This window comes from Eubalaena glacialis, chromosome 5 (genome assembly GCF_028564815.1).
Source record: "Eubalaena glacialis isolate mEubGla1 chromosome 5, mEubGla1.1.hap2.+ XY, whole genome shotgun sequence".
NCBI lineage: Eukaryota > Metazoa > Chordata > Mammalia > Artiodactyla > Balaenidae > Eubalaena > Eubalaena glacialis.
The window spans coordinates 30835538-30857185 of NC_083720.1; the positions used below are offsets into that span (position 1 = coordinate 30835538).

The 21648-nt window shown below is 34.3% G+C and overlaps 1 protein-coding gene across 6 annotated transcripts in view; it reads right to left on the reverse strand.

Moving 5' to 3' along the window:
- Window positions 1-21648, reverse strand: part of SEC24B (SEC24 homolog B, COPII coat complex component) — a 91446-nt gene that overhangs the window by 13289 nt on the left and 56509 nt on the right. For 4 of the 6 annotated variants that reach the window (XR_009701007.1, XM_061191163.1, XM_061191164.1 and 1 more), the window contains 13 exons: window positions 20888-21111; window positions 14270-14454; window positions 11552-11654; window positions 9175-9301; window positions 8364-8473; window positions 7162-7274; window positions 5773-5891; window positions 5357-5412; window positions 4907-5113; window positions 2903-3026; window positions 2334-2492; window positions 1449-1622; window positions 704-814 (listed from right to left, as the gene is read on the reverse strand). Coding sequence is in view for 5 of the 6 variants with exons in the window: in XM_061191163.1 (XP_061047146.1) it covers window positions 704-814; window positions 1449-1622; window positions 2334-2492; window positions 2903-3026; window positions 4907-5113; window positions 5357-5412; window positions 5773-5891; window positions 7162-7274; window positions 8364-8473; window positions 9175-9301; window positions 11552-11654; window positions 14270-14454; window positions 20888-21111 (1812 nt within the window). In the remaining variant the exon portion in view is untranslated. The remainder of the gene's footprint in view (window positions 1-703; window positions 815-1448; window positions 1623-2333; window positions 2493-2902; window positions 3027-4906; window positions 5114-5356; window positions 5413-5772; window positions 5892-7161; window positions 7275-8363; window positions 8474-9174; window positions 9302-11551; window positions 11655-14269; window positions 14455-20887; window positions 21112-21648) is intronic. The other 2 variants (XM_061191165.1, XM_061191162.1) reach the window with 1 other exon arrangement.

Consider the following 21648-nt stretch of genomic DNA (forward strand, 5'->3'; position numbering starts at 1 on the left):
GGAAAATAACAAGGTTCATTTTACATCTACATTCATCTAAAAGGTAAATTCATTAAAAACAAAACACTGTGTTATACTAGTTCTCCAAAGGAGTTTTCTAAACTTACATATAGTAAAATTTACTTTTCAGAGTGTCATATATCTATGTCAAATGCATAGCCATGTAATCACTGCCACAATCAAGATCCATCATTCTAAAAGCATCCCCTGCGGCTGCCCCTTTGTAGTGAAATCCTCCCCCTGCCACCAACCCTGATAATCACTATCTATTCTTCATGCCTATAATTCTCACTTTTCCAGAATGTCATATAAATGGAATCATATGTATGTAGTCTTTTGAGTCTAGCTTCTTCCACTTAGCATAATGCCTTTGAGAGTCACGCCCATTCACATATCAACAGTTCATTCCTTCTTATTGCCGAGTTGTACCCCATTATACGGATGTACCATAATTTGTTCTCGCATTCACCATTTGAAAAACATTTGAGTTGGTACCAGTTATTAGTGATTATGAATCCCACACACAATTTTTAAACTAAAGAATTAATAAGAAATATAAGAACAGTCCAATTCACACTGTTGCAAATGAAAATGTAAAACATATACTTTTTAAATAAGGGATTTCTAGGGTAAAAAAATGCCCAGGCTTCAGTTTTTAGGACAGGAAAATATATTTCACCTGTTGCTTCACTTTTTTACTCACCCATGTTTGCCAGGAGGCAGATGGAAGCTTGTACATCAGCTCCTGCATATACATCTGCTAGCGAACTGACCACTGGCAAGCAAAGTGTGTGCACTCTAATTCTCCGCTCACCTAATGAAAGGATGGATCCATGTCATTGCAAAATACATTAGACCAAGAAAGAAAGAAAGCAGACAGGTCAAAATATTATTCAAGCTATTGTTTTGATTGTATTAAATCACCAACAGGATTTTGAAACGCAAAAACAAAGTTTTACAATAAACATGTTTTAAAGAAAATTAAACATTCTCCAAATCTGAACATAGACTATGAACATATATTGTATTTTGTATATAGTCGAACATTAGGTTCTGGTTTTATCTTAATATCACTCAGTCTAAATTATACGCAACATAATAAAATATCAGAAAACTTAGACTATGAAATAACAAATGTAGGCCTGAAGTGCCATGCAGAATTTCTTATGTTATGGGAAAAGAAATAATGCTCAGGATGACAGAGATAGATTTAGTATCAGTTATTATAGTAGTATGATCCTGGGAATACAAATCTTCCACAAGTCAAAAAAGATATTCTTTAAAGATTCAAAAATGAATATAAAAAAAAGAATGGAACATATATTTGATTAACTAATACAAATTCCATTACTTCCCACTGGTGTTCATTCTTTCTCCCTATTCTCCTAGCATGTGAAAGGAGGGGAGAATTACTGTTGCAGGTTACATTTCATTTCTGTTAACATTACCCTTGCTTGATGTATATAAGAGGGCTGTCTGAAGGCACACTAAGGAAGTATCCGTCAAACTTTCTTCAATTGACAGCTGTACTGCAAATCCAGCATCAGGATTGATGTTGGCGAGGGATAACAAATCAGTGGAACGGACAAAGAAGTTTCCATGAAAAGTGTGCATGGAAAGACCTACGGAAGAGAAAACTTGTTATAAAAGATGAGGTAACACTAGTATCTTTACCTCAGGCTAAAGCTACTTTTTAAAATAAAAAATATCTCTGATTTTGAATCAAAAGGATAACTGGGGAGTAGTACTGTATTGTCGGTGGAGGTTCTAAAATATCAATTCAAAAACACCAATGCAGGTTATATAAAAGGAGGCTACACATTTAACTTGTATTGACGATCTTACAATATTTTCCTATAGGTAATTTGAAGTCAGACAAAGACCTAACGTACAAAATTAAACAAATGAAGGTTACTATACAACTTACTTAAGAATTAAAATAAGGGATGAGAATCCCTCCAGCAAACATTCACATAAAAGAGATAATGTAAATTGAAAACCATTTGAACGATTAGGAAGGCAAAGATCATTGATCTGACAATTTTCACTTAAGATCCTCAATATTCCTCAAATTCGTCTGAAATCACCTCCAATGTGGACTTTCTCTTGGGTTCTTTCTAATAAAGCAAAACATTACCTTTGCCCACTTATACAAATTGCTTAAAATATTGGGCAATTATTTAATAACTATATTTAAAACAGGGTACAGCTAACTGGATCAAGCAGAAAATCCTTTATGATTATTATAGGTAGTCAAAGGTCATCAATATATGAATGCTTATTAATTTTGACAAAAGTATATAATATAAAGTGTAATTTATATAATTTCATACCTTTAGTACACCTTATTCTCATAACAGCTTCAAATCCAATTTTTCTTGTGAGATATCGTTTTAGATCTTTTTGTAACTTTTCTGCTTGTGAAGGATTGTGAGTATAGTGGAAAGATGGGTAATAATAGATGCACCCTGCAGAATACTTGGACATGCAAGCTTTAGAGAGAAATATAAAAAGTATTAGCTACAGAAACAATAATATTCTACTTGTCCAATAGCAGTGCACATTCTGTATTATGAAGAAATCTAACTCGTAGTGAAAAAAAACTAAAGTGGTCAAAATGGGGATAATATATATATCTGAGAAACACAAACATTTGTAAAATATATAATAAATTTACTGTTGAGCAGAATGGTAAAGGAATTGTATTTGAAAAAAACAACAACAATCCATAATAGCATTTTATATGTGTATAGTGCTTTAAAGTTTACGGGTAATTTTCATAGACATTATCTAATTCACATCTTTCTCCCCAAACTATTGAGAACTCTTAGTAAAGAGTTTAGATTTAATTATATGCTAAAAATGTTTATGTAAACAGATAAACACAATGATATCTCCTTACCTAGAGAAGCGAGATCAGAGTACTGTGAACTTAAAAGGAACAGATCCACTGCAGTCTGCTGCCCGGAGCAATCTAAAGCAAGTTTCTTATAAAAATCAGTTGCAGGGCCAAGATGCTGTACAACCTAAGTCAACAGGTCATAAAGTAAGAGCTAGAAACCTTGAATTATGCATATATTTCTGTCTGTTAAAATAAGGAAGAGGATATCCTCTGTCCCCCTATCAAACTAAGGAGTTTTTTAAAATGTCTAGGTAGCTGGCACAAATTTCCTATGAGAATAATAACAATCGCTAACATTTATAGAGCACTTATGTGCCAGCACAGATGTTTTATATAAATTATTTAACCCTCATAATAACATATATCTCATAGAGTTATCAACATTTTACAGATGAGAGAACTGAGGCCAAAAAAATGATTATGTAACTCGACCAATTACATTGTCATTCAGTGGTAGATGCTGGAATATAATAAACCCAAGAAGTCTGGCTCCAGAGTGAGTGCTGTTACCCATTACTGTACGTACACTGTTACATAACAACATGAGAGAATAACAGATTAAGGAAAGTTTTTCTTGTTGGTATGAGGACACTTGAGCTGAGGAGGTGGCACCGGAGAAGAGTTAAGAATGCAAGAGCCGGTCTCCAAGTTCTTAATTACCATGCTACATTGCACAACAAAATGTTTCAATCTTCTTAACTATAGTGTATGACTATTATATCAGAGTTTAAAACGGAAGAGATACTTAAGCTTTTGAGTCCCAGGAAGATAGAGAACATTTCTGGAAGTTAAATGAGAAAAAAAACCCTAAAACTGTATCAAAGAATCAGTAAACACTTTCCTCTGTTCAAAACACCTCAGTATTTTGTAATGGATTACAATATAGTGCTATTCTTCTTTAGCAAATTGGTAAAGAATAAAAAAGCAACAATACTTAATGGTGGCTAGAAGATGAGTCCTTAAGAGTACAGGTTGATAAAACCACCAGTAAGTAGAATACCATAATAATTTATATACAGTTTATACTCATTGATCCAATAATTTCACTTCTAGGAATTTATCTTACGGAAAAAACGAATACGTGGCTAAAGATTTATAACACTATTAAACGTGTTTAATTCATACTCATAACTAGTTGTAATGGCATTTTCATACATGTATAAGTTGAGGTCAGAAAAAACTTATGTACAGAACAAAAATGATTGTCCCAGTTCATTTATTATTTGAAATAGGGATTAAAATACCCTGACCAAATCTTCATGTAAAACCCTAGTAATATTCAGCCTCATATTCTTTTTTTTTTAATAGTGAAAACACTGGCAACAACTATTCAACAGCTAGCAGGCAATTAATTAAATCGAGTTTTTCAAATTTACTAAAAAACATTTTTTTAAGGAGAATTTTTAGGGACCTCAGAAAATGCTCACTATGTACTCTTCAATGAAAAAAGTCATTTAAAAAATATAGAATAATGTATGATACCCAGTTATGCTTATTTGTATTTGTATAACTGAATGCTATTATCTTGACAGTGAGATAATTGATTTATATTTGTTTCCACTTTCCAAGTTTTATACAATGATTTATATTACCTTTATAATAAAAAAGTTTATTAGTATGTGCATGTTAAATTATAATATCTCAGATTTAGTAAGTATTATCACTTGTGAAATAGAAAAGAGCAGTGGAGTCAGAAAATCAAGTCACATCTTTACCATTAAATACTTAATAACTTTTGGCAAGACCATTTAATCTGTTTCCTCATTTGTAAAAGGGTTAGAGTAGATAGTTTCTAAATTTCTATGACTTGTAAACAAAGTAATAAAAAGAACACACTGCAACACAAAAACAAAACAATAATTGAATTAAACTCTCTTACCAGTTTTCTTTTTTTTTTTTTACTATCAATGAAGTAGAAAAATAGAATAACAAACAAATAATTACACAGTCTATAGAGGTAGAAGACACGATCTTAAATATGACAGAGAAACTAATATAAAATACCTTTGTGCTTGATCTCTGATTAGGATCTTCTCTGGACTGCAGAAGTCCTGCCCCCAAGGAAGGTAACTGTGTCTGAAATACAGACACACGGCCACCTGTTGGAGACATTAATTTAAAGGCAGCCTGGAGCGCAGGACCCAGGGCACTGTGTGTTTCTCTTGTATTGGTGAACATATTTGGTAATGCATTCAATAAGTCTTTTATAAGCTGGGAAAACAAAGATTAAAAATTGAATTACTGAAAAGGCAAAGCAATATTCTTTAAAACATTCCAGAGTATAGTACGTGCCACTACATTTTGGAGGACTGTAAAGTGAGTAGTCAACAGATATCTACCTACATTGTCTACTGCAACGTTAATATACACCAAGTAAACACATGTTCAGCATTTTAGTAATCAGTTGAAGTAAGAGAAATACTTTAATACTTTAAGAAAAAAAATCAATCTCACCTCTTTACTTTCATACAGATTCACAAGTAAGCTATCCGGTGTAGGTAGAAAAACATCTATAGGGAAAACATATATTTTAACCAAATGATAAATCAAGCCAAAAGAATTTTGAATTAAAAAATCTTAGTTTTTCTAAGGCCATACATGTAACGGGTACCATAATATTGCTTTATTAAATATATATATACATTGTACGTATCATATGTGTGTGTGCTCACATGTATAAGTACACACACATGGGTGTAAAAAACTTAGAATCAGGTATTTTCCAGGAAAACAGTTATTTTAAAACAAATACCAAAGTAGGCCAAATTATCCGTACAGCATTACTACAAGATGTACTGTAAAATAAAGTAGGTTTAATTCCAAAATTCTGTTTTATTAATAAACAGAGTTTTATTTTATTCACTGCTTACCATCTATATCAGACACAATCAACATCTGAGGCTGTGATAATCCTTCTTGTAAATTGTAGAAATGAATAGTGCTATCAAAGGTCATGAATCCTATTCTTGTTCGTGAATCTCCAGGAAGCCTAAAGAAAGAAATGATAATTTTAAAAACTATTTTTCATTCCCAGTTTTATCTTTTTGGCTTTGCATAGTCCATTGAATTCGCAGTCACTCATCTTTGTTGGACTGGCTCCTATTTCTAGGGCTATAATTCTCATATACTTCTCCAGCAAGCTAACTCTTCAGTCTTAAAAACTATTTCTTTGCAGAGGGTCTTCCACTGCCACACAATGCTGAAGTTATGTCCGAATTAAGCACTTGAGACTTAAAAAAGGGCAAATGCTTCAATCAAGGATAAAAATATGAAAACTCCAAGTTACTAACAGAATCTAAAAGCAAATCATTTAATGTCTATGGATGTTTTTAATCTTGAATGTCTCAATGTTATCAGTTTATTCACAGGCCAAGATCAGTGATATGCAATTATGGTGGCTACAGCGAGCACTCAGTAGAGCAAGGACTCTCAAACTCAAATGGAAGACGGGGGAGAAGAACCTTTTGGAATAACCTAGTACTTCTGACAAAATATTCTTATATAACCACCCCTACACCTCTACACGTTTCAAGAATCACTGCAATAAGAAACTACTCTTACTAACAATCTTAAGTCATATTTCTTATGAGTGTTGGAGTAGAAAAAGAAATGTATAAACAACTGTGTTTTCCAGAGATTTGGAAGGTTCATTTTTTAAGTTATTTACGGGTCTCCTTCATGACTAATACTGGTAGACACACAGGTAGGAATTAAAGCCAAGTATAAGCACCCGATCCTATACTCTGTTTCCACTTCCACAATAAAGCTCCTTACTAACGTGCCACTTCAGTTTCTGGTTTCCTGGAATATTCAGCACAAAATCAATTGCCTCCTTCCCTTTATTTGGCTCATTCTCTCATTAGCACATTTGAACCTATCTTATGAAAAACTCCTTGCTCAGGCATAAATTACAGCTAGATTTCTCTCATTTCTCTCTTGATACCCTGGCTAAGTTGAATTTTCTGAGTCCCAGTGTTCAGATCTGCTAAGTCAGAGGGATAGTCAGATGAGATCTAAATTCCTTACCAAGTATTAAAACTTTTATGGTTTTAAGAATCAGATATCAAGTCATAAATCATAATAATCTAAGTAGCAGGATCTTTATTCTAAAGTAGACAGGACGTACTCTTTTAGTGATAAACAAATGAAATCAAACTTTATAAAAACCAACCCCATAAATTGCTAATAAACACTTCATACATGCACGCGCACACACACACACACACACACACACACACACGAGTAAAAAAAATTCTTACTTGTCTAGATTTTCTAACAGTGACTGGCACAAAATTGTCAAATATCCAGCTTCCACTGCATTATGAGACACATCTAAAACAAATAAGTAAACTGCTGGTTGAGGTGGACGAAGCTGAAAGGAATAGAAATAATGTAACGTATTTAGTAGGTATAATTTATTCTTTTTATATCACAACTACTACTGGATATTTACTGAGTGTAATCGGAAAAAAAAAAAAAGAAGATATGCCAATCAAGAATCATATAGGTCATATGCTAAAAATTAAGATTACTTCTTACTTCACCACTTCAATTAGACTGATTCCTAAGGAGCCAGAACAGAGTTGGGAATATAACAAGTTGTGAAGAAGAAGTTGAGAGTAAAAGTGACCATGAGTTAAAATGGAAAATATAGTTAATATGGAAACAGATGAGAAAATAGTAGTTCAGTGGGCAGATGTAAAATTGGACACAAAGGATCATAAAAAAAATCACAAAAATAAAGAAGGAAATGGGCCAAGCACCAGGAACTTCATACACATTAGTTGTCCCTATTCACCTTTTCCCACTAGCAACATTTTACATTTATGCAGACAACAAAGATTAGAAGTGAGGACACAGAAGAAATGCAAGTTATTACACAGATATTTTAAATGAGTAGAAATAATAAAGAAGTGAGCAGAACTTAGGCCAAGAATTTGTTTTTTTAAGCGGAAAAGAAGAATGAGATCTGAAGAATCAATATAATTAAAAAACAGGTAGAATTTTATGATGAAGTGGAAAGAGAAAAGTCAGATTCAAGTTAATATCCATTTATCTTGATATTTGTACTGGGTGAACCAGTAAGATGGTGATATCTTTAAGGGCCTGAAAACGGCAGTTTTTGGCAAAAACACGAGTTTTTCTGTTTAAGGAAAATGGTAAAAAGAATATTTATATTCATTCCATGCAAGTAATCAAATCAAAATGACAACAAACCGTAGATGCTAACGCTCATCATGAAACACTACCAATATTTCTTAGTGATATAACTGCATTCTTCTAGGAGATCAAGTAATCTTTACAAAGAGTTCTCAATTTATTAAGTATAAACTTTCAGCACTATTTCAAAAAATTCATACTATCGACAATTTCAAAATTTAGACAAGAATTCACTTAACAGCAAATTACAAATGACCAATACCATTGCATCCCACGACTAATTTTAACACTGAATAGTTACCATATAATCTGAAGAAGCAATGAACTCCACTGTTGAATTCTGAACTTCTGGCCGTTTATGAGGCTCTCCATAAGATCGGGTAAGGGGATTATACATAAATTCTTCAGGAACTAGATAAGATTAGGAATCCAGTACAAATTTAGTAACACATACACGCCTAGAAATAAACTCCTCTATCATCAATATTTATGAGGTTTACAACAGTTCTGTGAAGATCTAATGATAAAAACTAATGCCTTAAGCCCTCTTTAAAAAAATAAATCAGAAGGATAAAAAAACTTATTTACTGAAATCAGATGAGAAAACCAGGATACAAGTAATTTTGCTTCTTAGGCTTGTGTCCTATTTCTTATATCACATGACATGGAAAAGAAATCAGACAGAAACACAGATTCGAAAGCAATTATACTAAGAGGACCTAAGAATGACTAAAGGGGACAATAGATACACATGCACACATGTGTTCACACATACTGGCAGAGATCCACACTGAGTTGAATGAACCAAATGTACAAACAGAAGACAACCTTAACTTGTCAGGGTCAAGCATAATTAGTCTGCATGATCTCATCTGCATGACCTTCACTGCTGGTTTTACGAATTCTTTTTACTTTCCCCTCCCTGTCACTCTCCTCATTATCAATTATTCCCTTGGCCAGCCAAAACGAAGTGTCCCTAGCCTGTATTCTCTCCATTAAAAGTGGCATGGAAGTTTTTAAAGCAATGAGGAGAGAGAGACCAGATAACGGCAAAAATGTCAAAATGTTTAAAATAATATAAAACACACTTATTTTAAGAATCTGAAACTCACCATCATTAACTCTATAGCACAAATTGCATTTCCATCTACGTTGATCAATGAAGGATACAAAAGGGTTGATATATGTTCGACAAGATCGGCACCTCACAATGGTATTGGATGTTATCACTGGTAATTGCTAGGAAATAAAATAAAGCTGTTGTAGCAGAAAAAGCACTCCAGAGGAAAATGGACCACACACTGCTCTGCTCCATACACAGAACAGAAACCACACTTGTGTTTTGAAATTGAAGCATTTTAATAAAATCCAGTGGTGCACTGAGCAACACGAGCAGCTATCAAGGTTTCTCCCTCTTCTGTCGCAAACTATGAAATAACACTAAAATAAAGTCACACCAAATGTAATGAAAGTTACTGGCAGACGAGAAAATCCTGGTTGGCCAAGAAAATAGAATAACCTCAGCTATCAGCTAAACTCAAGAAACAAGAGTGAGAAAGAAACATGCACCATATAAAAATGCCTTTGTCTTAGCTGCTTGCCTGCACCTGGTAACAAACTCTCAAGACCCTGCTTGTTAGACAGCCACACAGTCCTGTTGGGGACCATGGCCACGAGAAACCAAACACAATGTGCCTCAAACACTATACATCTCTTTATGCTTAGTTTGGGAAAGGAACTTTATATTCAATATAAGAAATTTAGAAAATATGACACATGTTATTCTATCTCCCTGAATTAACCCCTGATAACATTTTAGTATATTTCCTTCTGACTTTTTTCCTCCCTATCCATACATAAACATTTATTTTTGTACTTAATTTTTTTCACAAAAATAATTTTTATTACATAACTACATATCATTTGTGAAAAAATCAGGAAATATGTTTAACTGAAAGAGAAAATAAAAAATTATCCAGAATTCTACATTCCAGAGGAAGTCACTGCTGCCAATTTAGTGTATATACTTCCAGAAGGTATCACATATGGAATATGTATTTAGACAAAAATTTTCGGGAACTTCCCCGGTGGCGCAGTGGTTAAGAATCTGCCTGCTAATGCAGGGGACATGGGTTCGAGCCCTGGTCCGGGAAGATCCCACATGCCGCGGAGCAACTAAGCCCCTGCACCACAACTACTGAGCCTGTGCTCTAAAGCCCATGTGCCTAGAGACCATGCTCCGTAACAAGAGAAGCCACTGCAATGAGAAGAATGAGAAGCCCGCGCACTGCAACGAAAAGTAGCCCCCGGTTGCCGCAACTAGAGAAAGCCTGCGAGTAGCAACACAGACCCAATGCAGCCAAAAAAAAAAAAAAAAATTTCACCTATGTATATGGGAAATTAACTATCTTGGTTTCGAGATAAAGGTTGCAATTTTATTACAGGTGATCAAATAGTATTTACTGAATGAATAAATTCAAGGTACTTATTGCATATTATAATTATTTTATTTTCTATTCACTTTGCTCCTTTCTATACATCCTAGTAGGAAAGAAAGCTCCATGAGGAAGCAATGTCCTCTGTATCCTCAGCACCCAGCATGATAGGTAGTCAATAAATATTTTTTGGTTGAATGAGAGCAAAAGAAACTCAGTAGCAATGAACGTAGAAAACCACAGTCATAAAAATGTGTGAGGGAGAAATGCAACTTAAAGTATAAATAGAATGTATCTGGATAAACGTTATTTCTGAAGTTTAGAAATTTTAATTTAAATTCAACATATCTGCATGAAATACCAGAAGTATGTGTAAAAATCCAGCAAGCTAGGTGTTAAGTCAAACAGACTGTGGAAACTTTAAAAAGTAATGTTTTAATTCAATAGACTTGAGGCATTTAGACTTTATTATTACAAAGGTTATTTGATTAATACAGTTGGGAACAATCATATGGTTTTCCTCCCTAAATGCATATCATTGCTGGTGTTTCCTTTATGTTTAAAAAAGAACTCCTAAAGTTTATCTATCCTCTACGGCCTTTCCAACTTCTAAAACTACTAACCTTTCAAAATCCAGCTCAGATCTCATTACTTGTAGTAAAGTCTGCTACTGTACCCAGAGGAAATCCCTTCCAATACTATATTCACCACCTAAGTACTTCATAGAATTTGATTAGTTACATGTATTAGTTTTCCTGCACTGTAATTATTTGCACTGTAATTATTTGGGATATCTTTGTCCCCTGTTAGATAAGAATTTCTTAGGGGCAACATCAATGACTTAATTATCTTTGTATTTACCAGTGCTTAGTTTAGGGCCTGTCACAAAGCAGGTGACAGAAAATGTTTGCTGTATTGAAATTGACAGAAATGATTAATTCTAACTTCAAATGAAAGAAAATGAAAAAAATTCTAAGAAAATATACAATCTGAATACCTCGCACATAAGTACACAGGTCAGTACCCACTAATATTTTAAAATATGTTACTTTACCGTTAAGTCTCTGAAGGGATGTAACAACAATCCTAAAGGAAGCTTTGCTTTATTCAGTAAAGCCTGTGTCTGTGGAATATTTGTCAAAGTACACCGAAATGAACTGCAAAGATATAAACAACACGGACTACGTTAGCTATCAGAGATAAAAAACAATATTGATGTAGATAGTTGTAGATAACGAAACATTTAAGGGCATACATGAAAATCATTTGGGTATATTACATAACTATAATTAGGAGGGTCCTGATTACTTTAAACGGGCATATATGTAATTTATATGTCAAAAGGCCTAAATTAAGGACTCAACATTTTCATGGTGAGAAAGTACAACACATTCAGGAACAAACAGTAACTCCATCGTGACTATCAGGGCCTGAACAGGAGGGAGCAGAAAACATGAGTGAAAAGGTTCAGCTTTCATGACGCTGTTCCTGCTTTGCTGTCATTCTTCATCTGCTGAACTCCTAATCTTTCTAGGAGACTCATCAAAGCTATAACTTCTTGTGAAACCATCCTCACCCTTGATCGCAAGTCAGAAAGAAAGACTTCTTCCTCTGTGCTCTGAGATCTGTTTATGCTTCTGTTATCAATTAGTCTGATCTGCTTTAGTTGGTTGTGTACTTTCTTTATCTTCTCCATTTGAGATTAGAGATCATTTTGTCCTTGTGTCACCCTAGCACTATTCCTCTCATAGAGTAAGTAACTTAAGGTCAGTAGACACAGAATCAATAAAGGAGCAACCAAAGAGATAAGAAGCATAGGAACTGGAAACCGTGACAGGAATTTTAAGGAGTGCTTGACAGTATGTAGAGATATCCAGTTATGGGTTGACTCCACGCTGGTGACGTTCCTTGAACACGCCAAGTTGGTTCCGGCTTCAGGACTTCTGCATTTGCTGTTCATGCAGCTTGGCACACTCTTTTTCCAGAGTCACATCTTGCTCTCTCATTTCATTCAGATCTCTATTCAAATGTTAATAACTCCTTGGGAAAACCCATCCCGACTCTTCAATTAAAAATAGTCACCCTCTACCCTTACTACTCCCTACTTCATAGTTATTCTCTGAAATTACATTTACATTATACACCCATTGGTTTGACTGTTCACAGTGTATGTTCCCTAATAGGATATTGGTTGTATGAGATTGAGAACTTTGTTTACTGCTTCATTCCCAGCACCTAGAAACAGTGCCTGGCACTTTATTTAGAAGGCATTCAGTAAATATTGAATGATTTATCTTAATATGTAGGCACATTATTATTCCTGTTTTACAGTTGACAATACTGAGGTTTGAGAAGTTGAGTAATTGGCAGTTTCACAGCTACTTATCAGTGGAACCATGGTATGAACCTAGGTCTGTCAAACTCTAAAGCCTATACTCTAAAGCCTATTACTCTGCTTTGTTGTTTTGATAAGAGATATTTTCACAGAAAACACATAACTGAGTAGAAACACAGACACCATTCCCTACCTATGTGATCTCTTACACATATACATAGACTATATTTACCTACTTGGGGGATGCCTAACCATTCATAGTACAAGGTCATAATCCACATACTTATCGACCTGATGGCAAGTTACATTCAGAAGGATAGGCAGCTACTTTCAATCTAGAACCAATGATTATACATTTTTATAGACATGATCTTGGCACTGCCTTCGGCACTGATGGGGGTGCTGGTGGTAGGGTGTGGTAGAAGAGGTGGAACCCTTGAAGCACCTCCATTTTCTGTTTCCTGTATTGGAAATCTATATAAGACTTTGGTTGAAAAAAAGAGGAACTTAGTTTTTTTAAAAGCTAGAAAACTACTGCTTTTAAAAAAAGAATATATATATATATGGCCTCTAAAGAACACTAATCCTAATGCAAGGAAGAAATGTTGTCTGTGATGTTGTGAATCAGAGTTGTTTGTGAATGTTGTCTGTGAATCATAGTCTACTTTTTGAGGAGAGATTCCACAAGCAGGAGGATGTCTGGGTGCAGAGGAATATCCTATTCTTAGGAGACAGAAGTAAGGAAAGCAGGTAATAACAGAGAACTTTTGGTTTTGGGGGCACTATGAGGTGCGTAACAGAGCTCATCCACCCAGACGATACACCAAGGGGTTGTGGCCACCAGATGGAGGCTGCCAGCTAAACTTCTCCATAAGGTGAGGAAATATTCAATAAAGAAAATCCAAATCTAAATTCAGGCTGGATAAATATGCCTGGGGGCAATGGTCTTCTCATTCTACACTGAGTGGGAAAAGAAAATTCAGAGAAAAATTATTTATCTAAACCTGTTCTTGGGATTACACAAATGAAGTTTGTATCCTTTTCAAGCAGAGACTGAAATGCATAAAATTTTAAAGATTTCACCTTATCTAAAAGACATCAGAAGTTACTACTGGTGAAAAGTGAGGAAAAAGAAATTTAAGAAAAAAAAATATAGTTAGATTTGGGTTCCTAAAACCCTTCACTAAAATAGAAAAAAATTTTCCTAGCATTAGATGATAGGGAATGAGATTGGATGGCGACAGAGATGGGGACAGGATCCAATGACCTAAATTGAATTTTACATGTAGAATTTCTATACAAACTAATTTACAAGAGTTCACATTAACAAAACTTCCAATCAAGGAATTAATACCATAGTACTTTTACTATTTTTGAAAGTCATACAACGTTTTTGACAAGGTTTTACTTACTAAAGATTATAAATTAAATACTTACTCTGGGCTACAGTTTAATTTTTTGAGGTCTAAATTCAAGTTAGGTACAGGAGCCCAAACAGGAGTCATGGGTAAAATATTTCTCTCCTGAGTAAGGTTTACAGGTCTCAAACTTTCTGGTTGTGAAGAACTCTGAAGATTCAATCCTCCCAGACTGGAGGACAGCTGGTTCATACCAGGATACTGCTGAAAAGGCAATTCAAAGCAAAACAAAAGAACAATGTTAACAAACATGAATAAAATTTATTATCCCATATATTGGATGTTAACATACAGAAAAGCAAGAAGATAAAAAAAAATTTTAATCTGGCTTTGTAACAGTAGAATAACTTAATAGGACAGCTCAGTTTAAAGCACTCTTGAAAAAACTCAAAGCAAAAATGCTGAATAAATTTAAACCTTATTTGCATGATTAAACTCCACAACAAAATTTAAATAATGCTTTTTTCAACATCAAGAATTTGGTTTCTCTGAATATCTTTCATACTGGAAAAGCAGGGTAAATGCTTGTTTTTAAAGTTTTTTCAATTTTCAGAATGAGTTGCTGCCATAGAAATGACAATGATGTTCAATGAGTTCTGCTTTGCTTAGTTTTTGCTTCCCTTTATATTTTTAGTATTATTCTGAATTCATGCCTTTTATTAACTCAAAGTGACTTAACGAATTAGTTACTACTCACTTTGATGGCCAAACTACCCTATCTTTGGCCAGTGAGATCCCCTTAAAGCTGACCCCAGTGTCCTTTTGATATGAACCCACTGTCTTTGTTAGCTTCCTTGCTTTCTGGCATGACATTTTGTACCATTCCTCCTTCAGACTTCAAATTAATCATTTATCCAAAAAAGATTCTTGGTTCCTTTTAAGTAGGGATGGTATCTAGAGACCATAATCTGGATAATAAGGGTGTTCACTGCTAGTGTGCTGTTATTACTTCCAGAGTTCTACAATACGTAGAGATAGAAAACATAATACATTTTTAAATAGAAGAAAAAGAATAATCAGTTCACATTGACATTTCCAATTCAAATTTAAGATGATGGTGTTTTAACTTTTTTGATTTTATGCCTGCATCTCTCTTCTCTTCTGCTGAAAATCTTGATTCCTAATGGTAACAGCCTTACTTATTTGTTTTATCCTACAATATACTAAAATAGTTCCAAAATGACAACACTAATATTATTATAAATGTAAAGTTATTAAATTAAAGATTTCTTTGTAGTTCTTTTTGTCCTTGGATTATTTCCCATTGAGAACATACAAAATACTGAGTTTTAAGATTACTTAGAACAATACTTTTTTCTGTATCAGAATGTATCCAACTTGATAAACTGGTTTGCTTGTTTTTGTTTGATTTTAATTTTTAAGGATTGCTTTTCATCTTTTTTTCCACTTAATAATCTTTTTTGAGTAAACAAAATTTACCTAATTCTAATGTCAAAACTTTACAATAATTCAGATATCTTGTTTCACTCTTGATCCCTCCTCCTAAATAACTATTTTTATTAGTTTTTGGTTTAATCTTCCATTGTCTGTATTTACAAATATAAACTAATATATACACTGCTCTAAATATGACCCCTTTTTTCACCTAAAAAAAAAAAGTCCTGGCAATAACTCTATGTCTGTATATAGAGATTTTCCGCATTCTTTTTTGTAGTTATCGAGCACTCCATTATGTGAATGTACTGCGGAATTCCAGCTAATCAGTGCAAAATGATAAAGTCAGGAAAATCACTATTTTACAACCCATATGGAAATAAATGATACAGGTAATGGTCATCTGGAATAGATGATAAACAGATATCAATAGATGATAAAGCCACTGGGTGAAAGCTTAATGAGGAACCTCACAATGAAAAGATCAGGTTGTCACCATATGAACCCACTAATCAATCCTAACACCACTAAAAGTGAGGCAACCAAGTATTATTATGATGTACACAGAACCGAAATATATTGTATTTTGGCTTAGGGAAATAAATAAATGAAGTAATATACCTGAATATAATTGAGCCATTAGATCTAATTTCTAATACACAGAAAATGGAACAGAAGAACGAGTTAAATGACACCACAAGAAGCAATCAGCCAAATTCAGAATGTGGAACATTCTACAGGACAAGAGACCCAGGTTTTTCAAAAGATCAAAGGCACAAAAAATGCGGGTGGAGCTTTGTTTTAAAATTAAAAAGAGAATTAAGAGACATAAGCAAATACAATTAGTAAGTCTTGCTCAGCTCCTGATCTGAACAAACCAACTACAGAAGAGCAGTACTGAAACAGTCGGGCAAATCTGAATATGGACTGAATTTTAAACAACATTTAGAAATTATTGTTAATTTTGTTGGATATGATAGTGGTATTGTGGTTTGCAAGAAATTATCTTTTCCATCTCCGTGCCTCCCCTTGCCCAGGATTAGCTTTAAAACCCTCAGTAAGAAAAGGTACGGGGGGGTGTGTGTGTGTGTGTTTGTGTGTGTGTAAGGGATAGGTCAAACAAGTATAACAAACTGTTGACAGTAACTGAAGCTGATGATTCTAAGGGAAAAAAACCAAAACTGGATAATACAAGAGATTCTTTCAGTTTTCAGTAGAGCTGTAAAGGAGGAGACAAAAATGATTACATGGATCAGTAACAGTGTATAACAGAAAACCTCAAACAGACCCAAGTTTAAGATAAGAATTTAGAATTTAAGAATTTAAATTTAAGAATTTAGGATACAGGGCTTCCCTGGTGGCGCAGTGGTTGAGAATCTGCCTGCCAATACAGGGGACATGGGTTCGAGCCCTGGTCTGGGAAGATCCCACATGCCGCGGAGCAACTAGGCCCATGAGCCACAATTACTGAGCCTGTGCGTCTGGAGCCTGTGCTCCGCAACAAGAGAGGCCGCGATAATGAGAGGCCCGCGCACCGCGATGAAGAGTGGCCCCCACTTGCCGCAACTAGAGAAAGCCCTCGCACAGAAAGAAACGAAGACCCAACACAGCCATAAATAAATAAATAAACCCAAAGTTTAAAAAAAAAAAAAAAGAATTTAGGATACAAAATAAGGGTGGAATATTTAATCAATGAGGAAAGATAGATTATTTAATAAATATCAGTGAAATTAGAGCTAACTATTGAATACATATATGGGGGGGGAGAAATGAGATTTATTATTTACATTATGTACCAAAACAAAACCTTAAAAGACGCAAAAAAGTGAAACCACCAAAGTAAAAAAATATATATAGAGGGAATTTTTCCCTAATCTTAAGGTTGAAAAGACTTTTAAAAGATACAAAGGTAAAAACAAAAGAAATTATAATATGACTATATAAAATTAAACATTTCTCCAACTAAGAAAAAAATCATTAAAATTAAAAACAAGTGTCAAGCTGGGGGAAAAAACTGCAATATATTATCAGACAAAAATGTTATAAACTAGAAGGACCTGAATAGAATAATGGTGAAAGAATATGAACAGGGATTTCAGTAAAGAAACACAAATTAATAATTATGAAAATAATTTAATATTTTTGCTTATAAAAAATAATACGTGGCATACTTAGTAATATTGAAAAGTAGGCAAAGACACTTTTGCTAGGAATATAAACTGGTACATTATTTCTCCCTACCTGACCACCAAATACTGATCAACTACTGTCTACTATACATATCCACTTGGATGCCTATTAGGTATTCTAACTTAATATGGCCAATTCAATTCCTATTCCCAGAACTATTCCTCTGTCTTCACCATCTAAGTAAATACACTACCCTCTATCCAGGTGCCCTGCCAAAAACCTAAGGGCTATCCTTGATGCTTCCTTTCTCTCACCCACTACATCCGATCCATCAGTAAGTCAAAAGATATCCCTTATCCATCCACTTTTCACTACCTCTGCCAATACCACCTTAGAAGAAAGCACAATCATCTATTTCTGGGATGATGGCAAAGCTTCCATTTGTCTCCCTGTTTCCACTTTTATCTTTTCAAATACTCCCAGCCCTAATCCGTTCTTCACATAGTAGCCAAATGAGTCTCTAAATACGTAAATCAGATTTCATTCCATTACATAAAATCTCCTATGTTTTCCCTTTGCACTTGATGTAAAATCCAAGCTTCTGACTATGGTTCTTCTCTAGCTCTCTGATCTCATTCCTATTATTCTTCCCATTGCTAACTGAGTTCCAGCCACACTGGGACTTTGGTCCTAGAACATGTTAAAGTTGCTCCTGCCTTACGTTTCTGTATGTATGTCTCCTCAGCCTGAAATCCTCTACCCCCAGATTTTTCCATGTCTGGCTTTTCCTGTCATTCAAATATTAACTCAAACATAACTTCTACAATGAGGGCCTTCCTGACTGTTTACTCTTTATACCCAACCCCTGCAATTTCTTCTACTCCTCTTGATTCATAGCACTTGTAACTATTTGAAATTAGCTTGTTTTTGTTTTTATTTTTTAAAGTCTTTATTGAATTTGTTACAATATTGCTTCTGTTTTATGTTTTGGTTTTTTGGCCACTAGGCATGGGGATCCTAGCTCTCTGACCAGGGATTGAACCCGCGCCCTCTGCACTAGAAGGCAAAGTCTTAACCACTGGACTGCCAGGGAAGTCCCTGAAACTAGTTTGTTAATTTATTGCTTTACTTACTTACTGTCCCATTGGCCCTGCCTTCCCACCAAGTTTCTTGAGAGAGGGAACTCTGTTTTGTTCACTTAGCTTCCTCTTGTAACCTCAGTGCCTAGAGTAGGGATGCCACACAGTAGAAACTCAGTTAAGTTTCCACTGAATGAATAAGTAGAGAGAAATTCTAAAGACTGGTAAAATTAGGTGCTATGATTCACTAATTTCACCTGAAGAGATTTCATCTAAGGAAATAATGAGACGAATGCACAAGGTTTGTGCACACGTGTATATTTTGATTTTGACATTCAAGTTATGCCCAATAGTGGCAGACTGGGTGATTATAAAATGTTATGCAGCTATCAGATGAAGGATATGTAATAATATAGAAAGGTTTCCTCTTATGCTGTTCAAGGATTTTAAAAAAATACAAAACAATGCCCATATTTATCAACTTATTTGTTTGTGTAAATAAGTCATTTAGATGACCAGCTTCTTTATTGGCTTTCTCCTGCAAATGCATACAGCAAGAAACCCAGAAGGATAGACTCCAACTGTTACTTTTTATATCTTGATGGTGGGAGTATTGATTGATATTTATTTTCTTCTTTTTTGCTTATCTGCATTTTCCTACAGTTGACCATGCACATCTTTTTTTTTTTGGTTAAAAAAAAAAGCCATACAGTATCTGTATCTGGTTTTTTACATATTCACTAAAATATTTTTTATTTTCATTTTTAAACATCAACTTTTTACCTGTTTTTCTACCCTGAAAAACTAATTTTAAGTTTTTTTCTTCCCCAAAGGGCAGCCATTGGGGTTTCCCACTACTTAATAAAGGTCATCATAAATAAATGAACACAAAGAAAGCCCTTAGATTTCAGAACCCTCCCACTGGGGTTATACTAAATGCAACATTTAAAGGCATTTCAATTTTACTATAGAAGGCTGCTAAAAGCTAAATTAAAATATTCTAACTAGGACTTCAAAAATAAATGGCTGCTTTTAAAATTAGCTTGTTAATGTTAATATTAGATTAAAATCTATAACCTTTTTTTTAGTACACAGGTAAGAATTCAAAAGCACATCCTAGCTATGTGCTTAAATCATTATTGCTCAGTTACCCTGAAATAGTGGTGTTCCATCTGGACCAATAAAGTCATAAAGAAAATCTAACAAAATGGAAGGCAGGGAAGTCTGTACTAACCAACCATATTTCTCCAGTGCCACTCCCAGTTTCCTTCTTTCTTCTGTGCTTTAATTCTAAGATTAAATTCCAGGAACAAATGGTTTTCTTATTTCCCCTCTAATTTTCATCAGTTCACCACCAGATGAAATTTCTGGAAGGTTAGTCTACTACGAGCAGTTTTTTATTGTAAGTAGAATGCTTTTGCCATTTATATCATTTCCTTATATTTTATTTTTTCCCCAATAAATATAAATGTAAAATACTTATTGTCCTATTATTAAACTGATATGGTATTTAACAGGTAACTCCGAGAAAGGTCATGTCAAAAGAGGTCATAGCAGTAATTATGAACAAATGTATTAATGAGCATGTATGTGTATGGAAGCTTTTACCAATTTCAGTTATATGTCACGGAGAGTTCTTCAAGTTAAGAACTGAGACCAAAATCCCAAACCACACTTATACCATGTCATTTTTTGAGGAGAAAGCCAGCTTAGTAATACAGAATTTAAAATAACATTTACTTTAATTTCCCGATCATAAAATTAATACCTGTACATTGCAGAGCCCCTGAAAAATAAAAGTACAATGCAGAATAGAAAAATCACAGTAATATCTTTTATCTTCTTCTATGTATGCATGCGCACACACACACACACACACACACACACACAAACTGGAATCAAATTCTAAGTATGTCTGATCTAGACTTATCTGTATTCATATCTATGATCCATTTGGATCACCAGGGATTTATCAGAATTGATAATAGTTTCACAATTTTTGTATGATTTTTTTTTTACGACTAAATACATACTTGAGCATACTGCTGGAATCCAGAATACATTGGGCTACTGGGCGGTACTCCAGAATTAAGTGGTGCTGTAGCATTCTGATATCCAGGCTGAAGAGTTGGATAACCATACCCAAACGGCTTGGCCATGTTTGAAGGCTGAGGAGTAGCTGGAGCCGGGGCTGGGGCAGCGTCAGGCTCAGGAGCGGGATCAGGAGCAGGACTGCTTGCTGATGAGGAAAGCATGTCTAACAAAGGGAAAATCATGGTGTTAACAACTGAAAGTCAGGACTCCACAAATACTCTTGGGTGAGCCATAGCCTCTGGCGTCTCCCGTTTTATTAAAACTTTTTGATTATGAGAACTTTTGAACATACACAAAAGTAGAGAGAATAGAATAATAAACCCCATATATCCATTACTCAGCTTTAATAATCATCAGTATTTTGCTAATCTTGTTTCACATGTTCCTACCCCATCTTTTTTTTTTTTTACACATGTATTTACAAGAAAACCCCATTTTGTATCATTTCATTGACAAATACTTCAATTGGTATTTCTAACAGATAAGACCTTTATATTTATGCATATTAAATATATATAATACCACATAGCATATAATATAAATATATATTTATGTATATCAAAAATACAGTTATTTTTCCTTTTATTCTCTCAGCAGAAATGGCGCTAAGAAGCAGAAGACCAAGCAAAACAATAAAAAGAGTGTCAGGCTTCCCTGGTGGCGCAGTGGTTAAGAATCCGCCTGCCGATGCAGGGGACCC